The 15012-nt window shown below is 42.8% G+C and overlaps 1 protein-coding gene across 1 annotated transcript in view; it reads left to right on the forward strand.

Moving 5' to 3' along the window:
- Window positions 1-12811, forward strand: part of LOC115835565 (WAS/WASL-interacting protein family member 2-like) — a 70446-nt gene extending 57635 nt beyond the window's left edge. Inside the window, exons 2-3 of the mRNA XM_030815119.1 lie at window positions 10498-10611; window positions 12633-12811. Coding sequence (XP_030670979.1) covers window positions 10498-10604 — 107 coding nt within the window. The 3' untranslated portion in view covers window positions 10605-10611; window positions 12633-12811. The remainder of the gene's footprint in view (window positions 1-10497; window positions 10612-12632) is intronic.
- Window positions 12812-15012: the final 2201 nt, after the last annotated feature.

A 15012-nucleotide genomic window follows, 5' to 3' on the forward strand; every position in this document is an offset into this window, starting at 1 on the left:
ATTCCTTTTCAGTGTTATACTAGAAGTCCTAGGAATGCAATCAGGCAAGAAAAGGAAATAAAAAGTATACAATTAGGAAGGAAAAAGTAAAATTGTCTTTATTTGCAGATGTCTACTAGATAATCCAAAAGAGTCCACTGAAGGACTCCTGGAACTAATAAGCAATTATAACAAGGTTGCAGGATACAACACTGAAAAACTTAATCGCTTTCCTGTACCAGCAATGAACAGATGGAATTTGAAATTAAGAACACATTACCACTAACATTACCATGCCAGAAATGAAATACTTAGCTATAAATCTAACAAAATATATACAAGATCTCTATAAGGAAAGCTACAAAACGCAAAACTGATGAAAGATATCAAAGAAGAACTAAATAAATAGAGATAGTCCATATTCATAGATAGGAAGACTCAATATTGTCAAAATGTCAGTCCTTCCCAACTTGATCCATAGATTCATTGAAATCCCAATCAAAATCTCAGGGAGTTATTTTGTGGATGTCAACAAACTGATTCTAAAGTTTATATGGAGAGGCAAGAGACCCAGATTTAGCCATATTGGTATTGAGAGGGAATAACAAAGTGGGAGGGCTGACAGTCTACCTGACTTCAAGACTTACTATAAAACTACAGTAAGCAAGACAGTGTGGTATTGATAAAAGAATAGACAAATAGATCAATGAAACAGAACATGGAACCAGAAATAAGCCCAAATAAATTCAGACAACTGATTTTTGACAGAGGAGCAAAGGCAATACAATGGAGCAGAGATAGTCTTTTCAACATGTGGTGATGGAACCATTGGATATCCCCATGCAAACAAATCCATCCAGATTCAGACCTTAAACCCTTAACAAAAATTAACTCAAAATGGGTCACAGAGGCCGGGCGCGGTGGCTCACGCCTGTAATCCCAGCACTTTGGGAGGCCGAGGCGGGCGGATCACAAGGTCAGGAGATCGAGACCATCCTGGCTAACACGGTGAAACCCCATCTCTACTAAAGATACAAAAAATTAGCCGGGCGCAGTGGCAGGCGCCTGTAGTCCCAGCTACGCGGGAGGCTGAGGCAGGAGAATGGCGTGAACCCCGGGGGGTGGAGCCTGCAGTGAGCCGAGATCGCGCCACTGCACTCCAGCCTAGGTGAAACAGCGAGACTCCGTCTCAAAAAAAAAAAAAAAAAAAAAAAAAATGGGTCACAGACTACTACTGTGGAACACAAATTATAAAATGCCTAGAACATAATACAGGAGAAAAACCTAGATGACCTTGGGTATAGTGATGACTTTTTAGGTACAACACCAGAGACACAGTTCATGACAGAAATAATTAATAAGCCGGACTTCATTAAAATTAAAAACTTCTGTTCTGCAGAAGATAATTTCAAGAAAATGAGAAGATAAGCCACAGACCGGAAGAAAATATTTGCAAAAGACACATATGATAAAGAACTGTTACCAAAAATATACAAAGGACACTTAAAACTCAACAATAAGAAAACAAACTACTCAATTAAACAATGGGCCAAAGACCTTAACAGATACTTTACCAAAGAAGATATACAGATGTCAGTTAAGCATATGAAAAGATGCTCCACAAGATGCCATCAGGGAAATGCAGATTAAAACAACAATAAGATATCACTACATACCTATTAGAATGGCCAAATTCCACAGCTCTGACAACATCAAATGCTAGTGCAGATGTGGAACAACAGGGACTCTCATTCATTGTTGGTGACAATGCAAAATGGTACAGCCACTTTGGAAGACAGTTTGGCCATTCCTTTAAAAACTAAACATCCCTTACTGTAATATCCAGCAGTTGTGCTCTTTGATGTTTATCCAAAGGAGCTGCAAACTTATGTCCACACAAAAACCTGCAGCTTCATTCATAATTGCCAACACTTGGAAGCAACCAAGATGCCCTTCAATAGGTGAATAGATAAATGAATTGTGGGATATTCATACAGTGGAACATTATTTAGCTCTAAAAATAAATGAGCTATCAAGCTATGAAAAGATATGCAGGAAACTTAAACGCATATTGCTAAGTGAAAGAAGCCAATTTGAAAGCCTTTATATTGTATGATTCCAAGTATGTGACATTCTGGAAAGGGATAAACTATGGAGATGGTAAAAAGATCAGTTAGTACTAGGGATTTGGGGGAGAGAGAGATGAATAGGTAGAGCACAGAGGATTTTTAGGGCAATGAAACTATTTTATCTGATATTATAATGGTAGATACTTGTCATTATACACCTATCAAAACCCATATACAACACCAAGAGTGAATCTTAATGTAAACTGTGGATTTTGAGTGATGATGTGTCAATACCATTTCAACAGTAGTAACAAACGTACCATCCTGGTGGGGAATGTTGGTAGTTGGGGAGTCTGTGCATGTGTGGGGACAGAGGGTATATAGGAACTCTCCATACTTTCTGCTTCACTTTACTGTGAACCTAAAACTGTTCCAAAAATAAAGCTTATTAATATGAAAAACCGTAAATAAAGGAAAACGAAATACACACACACACACACACACAAAGGATGAACACACCCACTTGTGTGATGTCCTCTTAGTTTCTTTAGTATACCCTCTGAGGGTATACTATAAATTATACTAGATTACCTGGCATGCTTTCAGTCTACCACTCACAGCCTTTACAACCTGGAGAATATGGTAGTAAGAGGCTAACAACTATATAGACATACCACCCTCCCATCAATTATTTGGTCAACAGGTATCTGTTGAGCATCTAATATGTGCCAGCGGTGCCTGGAGCCTGTGGGGTGGAAAATGAGTCAGCACTCTTTACAGCCCCTTGCCCACAAAGATGCGATCATCTATGATATGGTTTGGATGTTCTTTCCAATCTCATGTTGAAATGTGATTCCCAATGTAGTAGGTGGGGCCAGGTGGGAAGTGATTGGATCATGGGGGCAAATCCCTCATGAATGGTTTAATACCATCCTCCTGGTGATAAGTGAGTTCTTGCTCAGTTAGTTCATGCACGATCTGGTTGTTTAAAAGAGTCTGGGGAGACCTACCCCTTCTCTCTCTCTTGCTCCCACTCTTGCCATGTGATGTGACTGCTCCCTTTTCCCTTCTGCCACAAATAGAAGCTTCCTGAGGCCCTCACCAGAATCAGATGCTGGCATCACTCTTCCTGCACAACCTACAGAACTGTGAGCCAGTTAAACCTCTTCTCTTTATAAATTACCCAGCCATTAAGCATTCCTCTATAGTAACACAAACAGACTAACACAGTCCACTTGGGAAACAGAATGTCACCATGCAGCTAGTAATGAATATGATGATATTACATATTGCTACAGTTGACTGGGGACCAGGATAATGGTGAGCTACTAATTATTGGCACGGGTGATAAGAGTATAAAGATTCGGTGCAGAAGGAAAGACTCATTTGAGCTGGAAAATCCTGAGAAAATTGGCAAGAGCAGGGGCAGCTTCACGTAGCTTCACAGCTGGTCAGCTCTGTTGACACCATCTTGAAATTCTTACTAATTTTTGAACAAAGATCCTCATATTTTTATTTTGCACTGGACTCCCCAAATTAAGACCCCTTCTTTCCAGGAAGGAAGTGTTTTTATGGGTCATGTCTGATTTAGAAATCATAATTGATACCACTTATTGTGCATTTGCAAGTACTAAGAAGGGTCTTAGGTGCTAAGACCTTGTCTCCTCTAACCCACACAAAGGAGAAGAAAACCAAGTTTCAGATAGGTCACTTGATCTCACCCAGTTTGTGGGGCAGGCAAGATTCAAACCCAAGCTCTTTTCTTTTATTTCTGATTCATTCTTTCCAGATTTTTATATCAGTTATTTAAATTCATGGTTCATACTTTCAAATGATTTTTAATTAATTAATTAATTTTTTGAGGCAGCGTCCTACTCTGTGTCCCAGGCTAGAGTACAGTGGTGCAATCTCATGGCTCATTGCAGCCTCAACCTCCTTGGCTCAAGCAATCTTCCTGCCTCAGCTCCCCAAGTAGCTAGGACTACGGGCATGCACCACCACACCCAGCTAATTTTTACTTTTTTTGTGTGGAGAATGTGGCCTCACTGTGTTTCTCAGGTTGGTCTCAAACTCCTGGCCTCAAGCAATCCTCTGACCTCAGCTTCCCAAAGTGCTGGGATTACGGTTGTGAGCTATCATGCCCAGCCTTGAAATGACTGTAAGATGTTTGAGAGGAATAAACCAGCTCACCCCTGTGAATAGTTTAGTTCAGCGGTTCCTAAACATTTTCAGTTCACAGCACCCTTAATGTCTTAGTAATTTTATTCACAGGGCCCTGAGGCCAAAAGAAATACCTACTAGTTCTGTTTATGACCTTGTTGTGTCCAACTACCTTAATAAGTATTTATGTCCTAACAACTTATGAGCTGGGTAAAAAATAATATGTACAAATTGAAAGAAAATAAATCATATTTTATTGTATTATTAAATAACCACAATTATTTACTAATGATATGTAGGTGCATCAGTTGGGCACTAGCAATATACAAAACCTTGGAATTAGGACATATCACTTTTTCCCCCACAACTATCACAACGGTCACCAAAAACCAAGCTTTCCAAGATATGACATCATGGAAGGAAATTTAGCAACTTAATGTTAAAACCGATTTACCTGAAGCTAGCAGTTCCTGAGATGTCCGACAGGCATCCTTGTGTTTTCCTCAAGTATTTAAAAATATCCAGGCACTTCTGCGAGTCCCTTGAGGTGCCTGCCCCCCTGTCTGTTTATGCAAAGCAATGTCCCCTTGCTGGTGGACAGGTCCAGGCAGTGCTTTTTCCTTTGCACGATATTAAATATGCAGAAAATCATGCATAGGAAGAGCCAAGGCAAAAAGGGGGGATAAAAATAGAATGAACAAAAAAAGGAACTCAAGAAATGTATTTTTAATGCAGTACCACAAAAATAAGCTATTTTACTATGTATTTGACATCAGAATACAATTACAACTGACATCAATTATGTTCTCTATTAGACTTTTCTCTACCTTATACCTTTAAGTGTAATCCGAAATGGGGAGAGAACCACTGCTTTTTAATATAGGTGCTTTCTCAATTTGAAAACTAGAATGGAAGTCATGTTCGGAAGTGTAAAGAATTCTAAGAATTAGGTGGTGGTTAAACGATTGTTAGCAACCAAGAGGTTCCATTATTTTTTACTTCAAGAATGCTGGTATGTGGAAAATGGATACCATATTCAACCACTCACTTTAGTTAGTTAAATCCAACATATTAGAGCAATTATTAATCCTCTTTCATCTAATAACAAAACACAAAGAAATGGTTATAATTTGTAATCGGTAACATGTCATTAGTGGGCTTTTAGTTGATTTTATCTACCAGCGCTTAGGTAGATGGGTTTTGTTGTTGTTTGAATTTCATGTTAATTCAAAAGGAATGAAAACTTGGCTTTTGATGAGGACAGAAAGATTTTATATCTCATTTCACTGGTTCTTTTTTCTTCTGAACATTGGACTTCTATGTGCTTATTTAAAAAAATATGTGGCTACTGCCATCTGTTGGATGGAATGTGAGTCCTGCTCAGACACGTGGGCCCTTTAAACAATGTCTGTCCCTTCCAACTTCACAAGTGTCTTCTCAAGGTAAGGTTCTGCCTTTGATCTACCTGCATGCATCCCAGCTTCCAGGCCCAGAACTTTTGGGAACGTTTTCTATTGTTGTGGGGCACTTTCTTTTCAGACATATAAATGCTCTCTACTGAAGAGTGTGTGTAAGGTTTTTTATCTTTCCAGTGAAACAACAGCGTAAGAAGGTATGTCGGGGTAGGGAGGGATGTGGCTGGCAGCATGTTTAGGAACAAGCATATTTTTAGCATGGGGTAGTAGAGTCTACATTGGACTAATAGGCAGAGAAATCAAAGTTCAGCCGTCAATTGTGGTGCATACTGAGACTACCGATTTTATTTCTCTGAGCTGCCATTTCCTCAGCTGTAAGGCAAGACAGCAGTACTAGGACTGAGAAAATCTTATGAGCTCAAGACCCACGCAGCTCAGTCTCTCTAAGGAGTCATACTCAAGAACAGCAGACATAACAAATACGAACTTAAGAAGAAACGCCAGTCTAAAGCACAGAACCACCAATCTACAGATTATAGGAAACCCATTTTACCTAACTCCCCTCTCTCCCGCTGCTTGGTTATTTTTCTACTGTTCTTGGGCTCTGAGTGTCAGTATCCTCCCTCCTCACCCCTCCCACTCTTTCTCTGTAAAGGGACTGTTCTCTCTCCCCTCCTGTTCAGCTTTTTTCTTAGTCTTCCCCTCCTCTTCTAGCCCTCACCCTCAGATGTCTCTGCCCACTTGCTGATTCCGCATTACGAAATTCCAAGAACCCGTCTTAGAAAAACTGCCTCCTCCCTGCCGTGGGAAACAAGAGGCAGAAGCTGAACCAGGCAGAACACACTTTATATTGCTCCGGGACACACCCACACACTCACACAAACTACACTCACAGGCAAGCCCTTCTGGCAACAAAAGCCTTAAACCCTGTACATGAATACTGAGTCTAGCATTGGTTTCTTCCAGTGGCTTCTTGATCTCACTGACTTAAAGAGCGAAGCCGCAGTCCCTCGTCGTGAGTGTTACAGTTCTTAAAGATGGTGGGTCAGTTTTGTTCCTTCAGATGGTCATATGTGTCCAGCGTGTCCGCCTTCTGGTGGGTTCGCAGTTGCCCACTTAAGGAGCAAAGCCGCAGACCTTCCCCGTGAGTGTTAACAGCTCTCAAAGGTGCATGTAGGGAGTTGTTCATTCATTCTAGTGGGCTCCTGGTCTGGCTCGCTTCAGGAGTGAACGTGCAGACCTTTGCAGTGTTACAGCTCTTCAAGGTGGCACGCAGTTGTTCCTTCTCCCCAGTAAGTTTGTGGTAAAACCAACTGCAGACTTTCGCAGTGAGTGTTATACCTCATAACATAGCGCAGACTCACACAGTGAACAACAACAAATCTAAGCAAAACAACAAAGCTCCCATATCAGGTACAGAACCCAACCCTTTTGCTCCTGCTGGCTCCGGTGGCCAACTTTTATTCTCTTATTTGGCCCCACCCACATGCTGCTGATTGGTCCATTTTACAGAGAGCTGATTCGTCCGTTTTACAGAGTGCTGATTGGTCCGTTTTTACAGAGTGCTGATTGGTGCGTTTACAAACCTTTAGCTATACACAGAGCGCTGATTGGTGTATTTACAATCCTTTAGCTAGACAGAAAAGTTCTCCAAGTCCCCGCTCCACCCAGAAGCCCAGCTGGCTTCACCTATTAATATGACTACAGTGCCTATAGCTGAATTCACTGGTTAGGGAATGTAGGATAGAATTTTGTCCCTTGAATTGGGAATGTTTGAAGATCTAGGCTATTTCACTCCTTCCTTCTGCCTTGCTAAAGAATGACTGGGATCATTATTGAACTCAGTTCTCATTTGCTTTCTTAAAATTTGATGTCTACAAACCTGGAGTTTATTTACTTCTCCCTTCCCTCCTTTCTTCATTTAGTCCATCATACCATTTGTTAATACCAGATTAGAGAAGGGGAGCATGTCAAGGAATTCTTTTATGATTTCTTCTCTGAGGATGAAGTCTTGGTCAGTCTGGACTGGATGAGGTCAGGATGGATCCTGGGAGTGGGACTGGGCTCCGTGGTGTGTGTACTCTCCCCGGGGTGTGTGTACTCTCCAGGGCAGTTATCCTGCTGGGGCTGGGCCAGCCCTCCTGCCCTAGCAGCCCCATGTGTCTCTGCCCCACCCTGTCTCCTAGGTGTGCTGGGATTTCTGTGTGGGGAGGGAGTACAGCCAGCCCGCCTAGGCTCAAACTTTCAAGGAAATGCAAAATAATTTCTCCTTACAAGAGGTTAGGGGAGCTTCCCAGGCTTGTCTGTTGCTAGTTCTGTCAGTGAAGAGGCAGTTTAGAGGTCCCCAGGCGGCTAGGAGGAAAGGAAGAGTGCCCCAGGCCCACTTAGGGGGAGGTCTACAGGAGAAAGGCCCTCTTTATCATTGCTGGAGGGTAACAGCGAGTTTGCAGTTGGTGATAATGATTCATTTCCTCAGTTGAGGTTTGGGAGGATGATAGCTGGAATTTGAAAAGTCGTTTCTATATCTGGCAACGAAGGAACTCTGAGTGATCAGCATGTACTGTTTGGTGTTTTGCCATCATTGGTAATATCACTGTGTTAGTCAGCTCGGGCTGCTGTAGCAGAACACTGTAGACTGGGGGCTCACAAACAACAGACATCCACTTCCCACAGTTCTGGAGGCTGGAAGGCCACGATCGGGGGCCAGCTGGCTTGGGTTCTGGTGAGGGCTCTCTTCCGGCTGCAGATGGTTGCCTTCTCATTGCATCCTCACGAGGCGGAAAGAGAGCCAGAGAGCTCTCTGGGTGTCTGTCACAAGGGCACTAATCCCATTCATGACCTCTCCACCCTGATGACTTAATCACCCCCACAAAGGCCCATCTTCTAAAACCATCACACGGAGGATTAGGATTTGAGCCTATGAATTTCGTGGGAATGCAAACATTCAGTCAATAGCCATCACCAACAACACTAAAATGTAAATTGGAGGTGTCATATGAAAAAAGAAATGATCTGAATGAAACTCCATGCTATCATAACGGAGTTCTGCAGCCACCAGTATGTCCTCTAGTTGAGTGTACAGGCGGTATATGTATATGTGTAAGTGTATATATATCTTATGATTGTTCTGAGCGTTCATGATTTAAAGTGTATAATCAAGCAATGAGCAGTGTTCACATTCCAAGCTAATTAGAGCTAGCGTGTGTCTTTAAACACTGGCTGGTTGTGGAGGCAGAATGTTATCAGGATGCCCTGATAGATCAACAATGTCCTCTCCTGCTTTGCTTCAGGAAGGGGTGAACATTTGTTTACGGATCTGACAGCATAAAAAGTGAACCTGCCGAGAATGGAGTCCATGCACTCAAAGTCACTTCACCTCCACTGGTGCTGAAGGATTCCCATGACTCATGGTCCACAGGCCAGAGAGCTTATTGCTAGTGCAAATGCTTACGCAGTTCTTTCCACTGGGATGGACAGCTCCAGTTCCTAACTCAGCCCAGAGGAGCATAGCTCTTTTGTTTCTAGTATCTTCTAGTATAGAGGAGCTATTGTTGAGGATAGGTCAGTGGAGGTGATTGCCTCCCTTAGCTCCTGCACAGTAAGCAGATGCTGAGGCGGTCTTCAACATTAGAGCATAAGGCAACGGGATGTGTCCCCAGGGCTGTGCTGCCCTTGAGTGCCTTCCTGGTCTGTAAAGTTGCATGGCGTGTAGGAAGAGAGAGAGGTCTTGCAGCACACCATGACTGGGTGGACCTGACTGTCTGGGCACCTTGGGGGTGCAGAGACACCACTTCACTCTCAGGGAGCTACACTATTATGGGGTATCTTTGCAGGACGTAGGAGACAATCTGAAGTGTTCAGGAACTCCAATGCCTTGAAAACACTATCGGGGATGAATTATAATGTAACATACTAATAATATTAAAAAGGCGAAGGGAGGTAAGGTTTTCAGAGATTCACGAAGAACTTTGACTTCAAGTCAATGGAATCCTCTTTTAGCTCATACCTCATTGTAGATTTTTTTTTAAACTGCAGTGAATTATTTTTTTTTTCTATTAAAATTGCCTATAAGTTGACTGTGAGTTTGTCAGAAGTCCATCTTTTCCCGTTTTGACAAGGTCTAGTGACAACTGGTAAGAACTTAGAGATACAGTCAGCACCGGCTACTTTCAACTAACTACAGGTGGGATAACTCTGCATTGCTGCTGGTTGATACAGAAGCTGAGACATGAATGATATTCACTGCATAACTGGCAATGCTGGCACTAATGGGACCCTTCCCACAGGTCATGCCCTCTGTTAGTGCACTGTGTAGATGATCACATTTATTCCCCAGTGCAACTCATGGGACAGGGATTATCATCCCTATATTCAGGGAGGAAATTGAGACTCAAGAGAGGTTCAGGTAGCAGAACCAGGCTTAGATCCAGAGACTCTGACCCCAAAGCTGTGACTTACAGTGGGGAGCTCTGTTTTTTCCCAGAGGTTCTAGTGAGCAGCCTGGGGTAGTGATTTCCTCCTATGGTGGCTGAGAACTCCTACTTTATGGCATCAAATCAGGGAGGGACTCCAGCTTGATCTGGCAGCTGCAGCTGTAGACATTATTCCTGCCCTTGTGAAACGTAAAGACTCGTTAGTCTAATGGTAGAGATACAACATCAGTGTAACATAATAGATACTTACTAATCAGTTGCTGTTATTCCAAACACAACATTGCTTTATTATACTATATGTAGTCGCTTCTTCTCTATGTCTATAAATCAAATATATTTCCCTGCATCCTGAGAGGTAACAACCTAGGTAAATATTTATTTATAATCTATCCACCTATTCACCTATCCAACACATATTTGGTGATTTTGATTAAATTCCAGGTGCCTTTGCTAAGGATGGAAGGACATACAAAGATGTGAAAATCCAGGCACAGGCTCTTCCTCCAAGGTGGCTCAGTCTAGCAGGGGGAGACCCTCTATGTAAATAACTCTGAAGTAAGTGCAGTGGAAGAGTAAGGGTTTAGCAGAGAATGTGCTCTCACTGCAGGGGGGGTCACAGAAGTATCGATGAGTGAGCAGGACTTGGAAATGGCAGATGGGCTGGTAGAAAGGACATTGCAGATGAGCAAAGGGACACTCCTGGGGAGTCTTGAGTGCGGGGGGTACTTGAGGATGTTCATGGAGGCAAATAGCTGGGCAAGGCTGAAGAGTAGGGCAGGAGAGGGCACGGAGGGCTTGGCCCCTGGGTTGGCGGCTAAGACTGAATTCAGTAGGCAGTGGGGCCATCGAAGCTTTGAGAGCTGGGGAAAGCCATGACATGGGTTTAGTGGGAAACACATGTTACTTAAAGTCAGGCAGATCCTGGCTGGAATCCTGGCTCCATCTTTTTAGCTGTGTCTGCTTGGTCAGTTGCTCTCAGCCTGAGTTCCCACGTCAGTCACCTGAAGGAAATGGGCCTGCTTTGCAGTCTTGTTTAGAGGTCTTCTTCAATCGTTCGTGTAGAGTGCCCATGGGGCCTGGCCAGTGAGTCCTCCGAGGCACCTGAGGCTGAACCAGGGGTGGCAGTAGAAATGGTATGAAAAGACGGACAGCTCTCAGAGACAAGGAAGAACGACTAGAACTCGGAACCTGACAGGAGGTTTCCTTGCCCAGTGAGGGGGCTGCAGAGTGAGATGTGACCATTCTGGGCTACCTTCCCGGCAGTTCCCTGCCCAGGCATGTGGTCGCTGTGGGGCCCTGAGCCTGGGACAGTCCTTCTTTGGAGTCAGGCTTTTCTTTGGGCTATTCCTTTCAAGCCATAGCAAAACCTAGTAGTCTGTGTTTTCATACAAGGTTCTGACATCTGATGCCAGATTTACAACCTGAGGTGGCCAAAGATTTTAGGTTTTCCTTGGGGCTTAAATCAATGGTGTTGCTTGGCTTCCTCCTGTGCAGCCAGGTTGACCAAGAAAACCACCCTTTGTTCTGCTTTGAAGGGAAGGCATGCTGCTGTGTGGCTCTTGACATTTACCTTATCCTGGAGCTGAGTTTCGTCTCTGCGGCTGTGCAGGTGGGGCGGGGCTGGGAAAGATAGTCTCTGGCATGCTTTCCACATTTGGATGGCAGCCCCAGCTTCAGCTTCAAACACTTTTATTCCTGATGGCATTGTTTACAAACATGCTAGAAAAACAGAATTAGGGAACAAAATTATCTCATGATTGCTGAACTATAATGAGATTGATGCTTTTAAGCACTTCTCCTAGGGAAACCAGGCAGGAATCTTTCAAGGGGAAAATGTATCATAAGGGAAGACAATTAAAAGTTAAAACTGGCTAATGAAACTGATAAAGGGAGAGTTGTTTTAATTATCGATGCTTATCTTAATTAAATTGTATGATTTCCCAGAATAACACATCCATCATCATCAAGTATGAGGACATGACCCAATCCTGGAGTCTCACAAGGGGCCTTTGGGTGTCTCTGAGAGGACCGTGATGAAGACTCAGTGACATTCATGCTTCTGAACCCTGAATCCACTTCAAGATGCCATGTAAATGCTGTGCATCTTCACCAGCAGATGTCACTGTTTACATATAAAATGCAAACAGCCCCCAAAGGGTTTTTTTTTTTTTTTTTTTTTTTTTTTTTTTTTTCCCCTCCACCTTTGTTCTAAAGCAAGACATCCTTGTCCATGTTTTTTCATAAAGCCTCATTTATCATGTGGTCATTTTTGTTCTGGAAAATAATGATATTATTTATCCCTTTAAATAGCTGTACATGTAAAGGGAACTGGTTTATGAGAGACACCCATTTCACATACTAAGCTATACAATGACACCTTATTTAAAAGATAATTGTTGAACACCTACTATTTGCCTGAAACCAGCTTTCCATGATGAAAGGTATCCAAAAACAGCTAAAAAGCTGTCCTTCTTTAAGGGTCTTAAAACCTCTTTTCAGAGATGACAAATAATAAAGCAACTTAGAATGTTGGAAGTTAAGCACTAAAACTAAAAATGAGTGTCATATTGTTTCAGGGAGATGGTGGAGGTCTGTGGGGGCTGGAGCAGATGGAAGGCTTTAGGGAAGGAAGCCCCAAGATAAAGAGGGTGAATTCATCTGGTTGGGAGTGGAAAGGTACTGTGGGTTTTTGTTTTTTTGTTTTGCTTTTTGTGTTTTGGGGTTCTTTTGCTGAGAGAATAAAGAGCAATTATGTTTGGAGGATCTATTCGACGGAGCCATGAAAAGCAAAATGGAGGGAGCCAATGTTATTACAAAATCCAGCTGTGAAAACAGGAACTCCTGCAATGGTAACTAGAAATAAGATCAGATGGGGAGTCATAAGGAAGGAAGACAAGACTGCCATGCCAGCTTATTAACAGGTACAGTCACTATGTCTTCTTGTCTTCTCAGTCCAAAATCAAGATACAAACATTGACACATGGTCAGACACTAAAACAGAAGGTTTGAAATCAGGGCTGTTTCCAGAAACTCCAGGACATACGGATGCTGCAAATATACAGAGGAGAGAGTGACTCTCATGAACATGTGGGGTATCAATGGTGCTGCCACTGAGAGAAATGGAAAACCTGGGGAGGAAGGTTGGCTTGTACAGAAAGATGTTTTTAGTCTGATCCATGTGGTTGAAACTGATGTGGGCCACAGCATGATCGGCAAGGCTGGAAGCTATTCAGGAGCCACTGACCTAGAAGTGGAAACGACAATAGGGAGGGGAGACAGAAGGGGCAGGGTGTAGTAGTCAAGGTTTGTGTCTTAAGGAGCCAGCTCATTTTATTAACTTGCATACATCAATAAGTAACATCCAGGAAAGGTGAGAACTAGAAACCTCTCCCTGGTGTGGTGTACTCTTAAGCACGCATGTTTCCGCTGACTTTGCATCCTCTCTGCCTTCACATCATGGGAATTCGTGACTGGAAGCCTTCAGCCTGCACCCCTCTGCCCATCCCAGGGTTTCACCATAATTACTCGGGACTCTCAAACATCTGTCCATCAATCAGCTGCCCATCATACTTGCTCACCCCTTTCAGTCTCTGGGAAAGCAACTTATTATCCAACATGGAAGGTCTTGTTCTTGATAAAGTTCACTTTTTGAATCCTATGAGGGAGGGAGGGAAACATGGCTGGAAGTTCGAAGCAGCCACAGCCATTTCCAAAACACGTTCTCCTTCATTTTCCACTGACTCACTGTTGGATCTTGACAAACTCCTAACTAGAGCTGTGCTTTAGTTTGCTCAACTATAGAATGGGAAAAATGACACATTCTTCTTAGAGTTACCTCTCAGATTGTGCATCTGATGCATGTCAAGCCCAGTGGGGGCACACCGTTAGTAATGAAACATCTTAGCACCAATTATGTGTTTTTCACATTGGGCAGGTGTCAGGAGAGGCCTGGGGTCATAGGACCAGACTGCAAACAACACAATCCCAGAATAAATCCTATTAATTTGGCATAATTGATGAAAATGAAGATTAGATATTTGACCAGAGATGAGAAATTCATGGGCATGAATGCTGCAGCTCTGATTACTTTGCATATGAATGTGTGGTAAGAGGAAACATTTCTTTTGTTTAAAACCCTGTGCACTTAATTCACATTCAGAGAAAGGTTGTGGAATCATTCAGGCTCATTGCAAACAAGGAACCAGGATGCCAGCAAGGCCAATGTTGTTGTGAGAATGTTGAGCTATTAATTATAAAATAGCAAGACAGGGTGATTTTATTTATAGCAAACTGTTGCTAGGCAGATAATAAAGACCCCTTTTAGAGCTTGCATTTATATATATATATATATATATATATAAATTTTTTTTTTTCTCACAAAAAAGTGCTGGCTTGTGTAATGATTTTTCAGATGAAATGAAAGCAGGACAAGGATGTCAGCCCTGAATACTTGTGACTTTTAGACCAAAGTCCTTGGCATCAGCTAGCACTGCAGGATGGAGGAGGTGAGGTTCAGCAAGCCTCTGAAGGGAGGCTAGGGTATTACCGGCACCCTTTAACAGCAGACTGAGTATATAAACTCTCACTAGACTGGAAGTGAGTGAGCAGCCCTAGGAAAGCCCAGATGAGCTATTGTGCCTTCCTTGGCTTCCCCACCTTCTGTTGTGTCAGGAAGGGCTGGGGAGCCTGTCTGTGGCCTTACTCAGTCAGATATCCTTTCCCTGGCCCCTCTAGAGATGGATGCTACTTCCTTTTAGGAAGTGTGTGGGAGGGGGCCAATTTGCAAAGGTTCGCTTGTGCTCAGTCCTTGCTAAGATGATCAAGCTCTTTTCAAAACTCAGGGATTGGGCTTTTGCAGTTTCTGGATAGAACAGGTACTTAAATATTTGTGGAATTCATGAATGACTTAATGCATGCATTTGGTCCTGTATTCTGGTCCAAATAGAAGATATGGTA

Source organism: Nomascus leucogenys, chromosome 6 (assembly GCF_006542625.1).
Source record: "Nomascus leucogenys isolate Asia chromosome 6, Asia_NLE_v1, whole genome shotgun sequence".
Lineage (NCBI taxonomy): Eukaryota > Metazoa > Chordata > Mammalia > Primates > Hylobatidae > Nomascus > Nomascus leucogenys.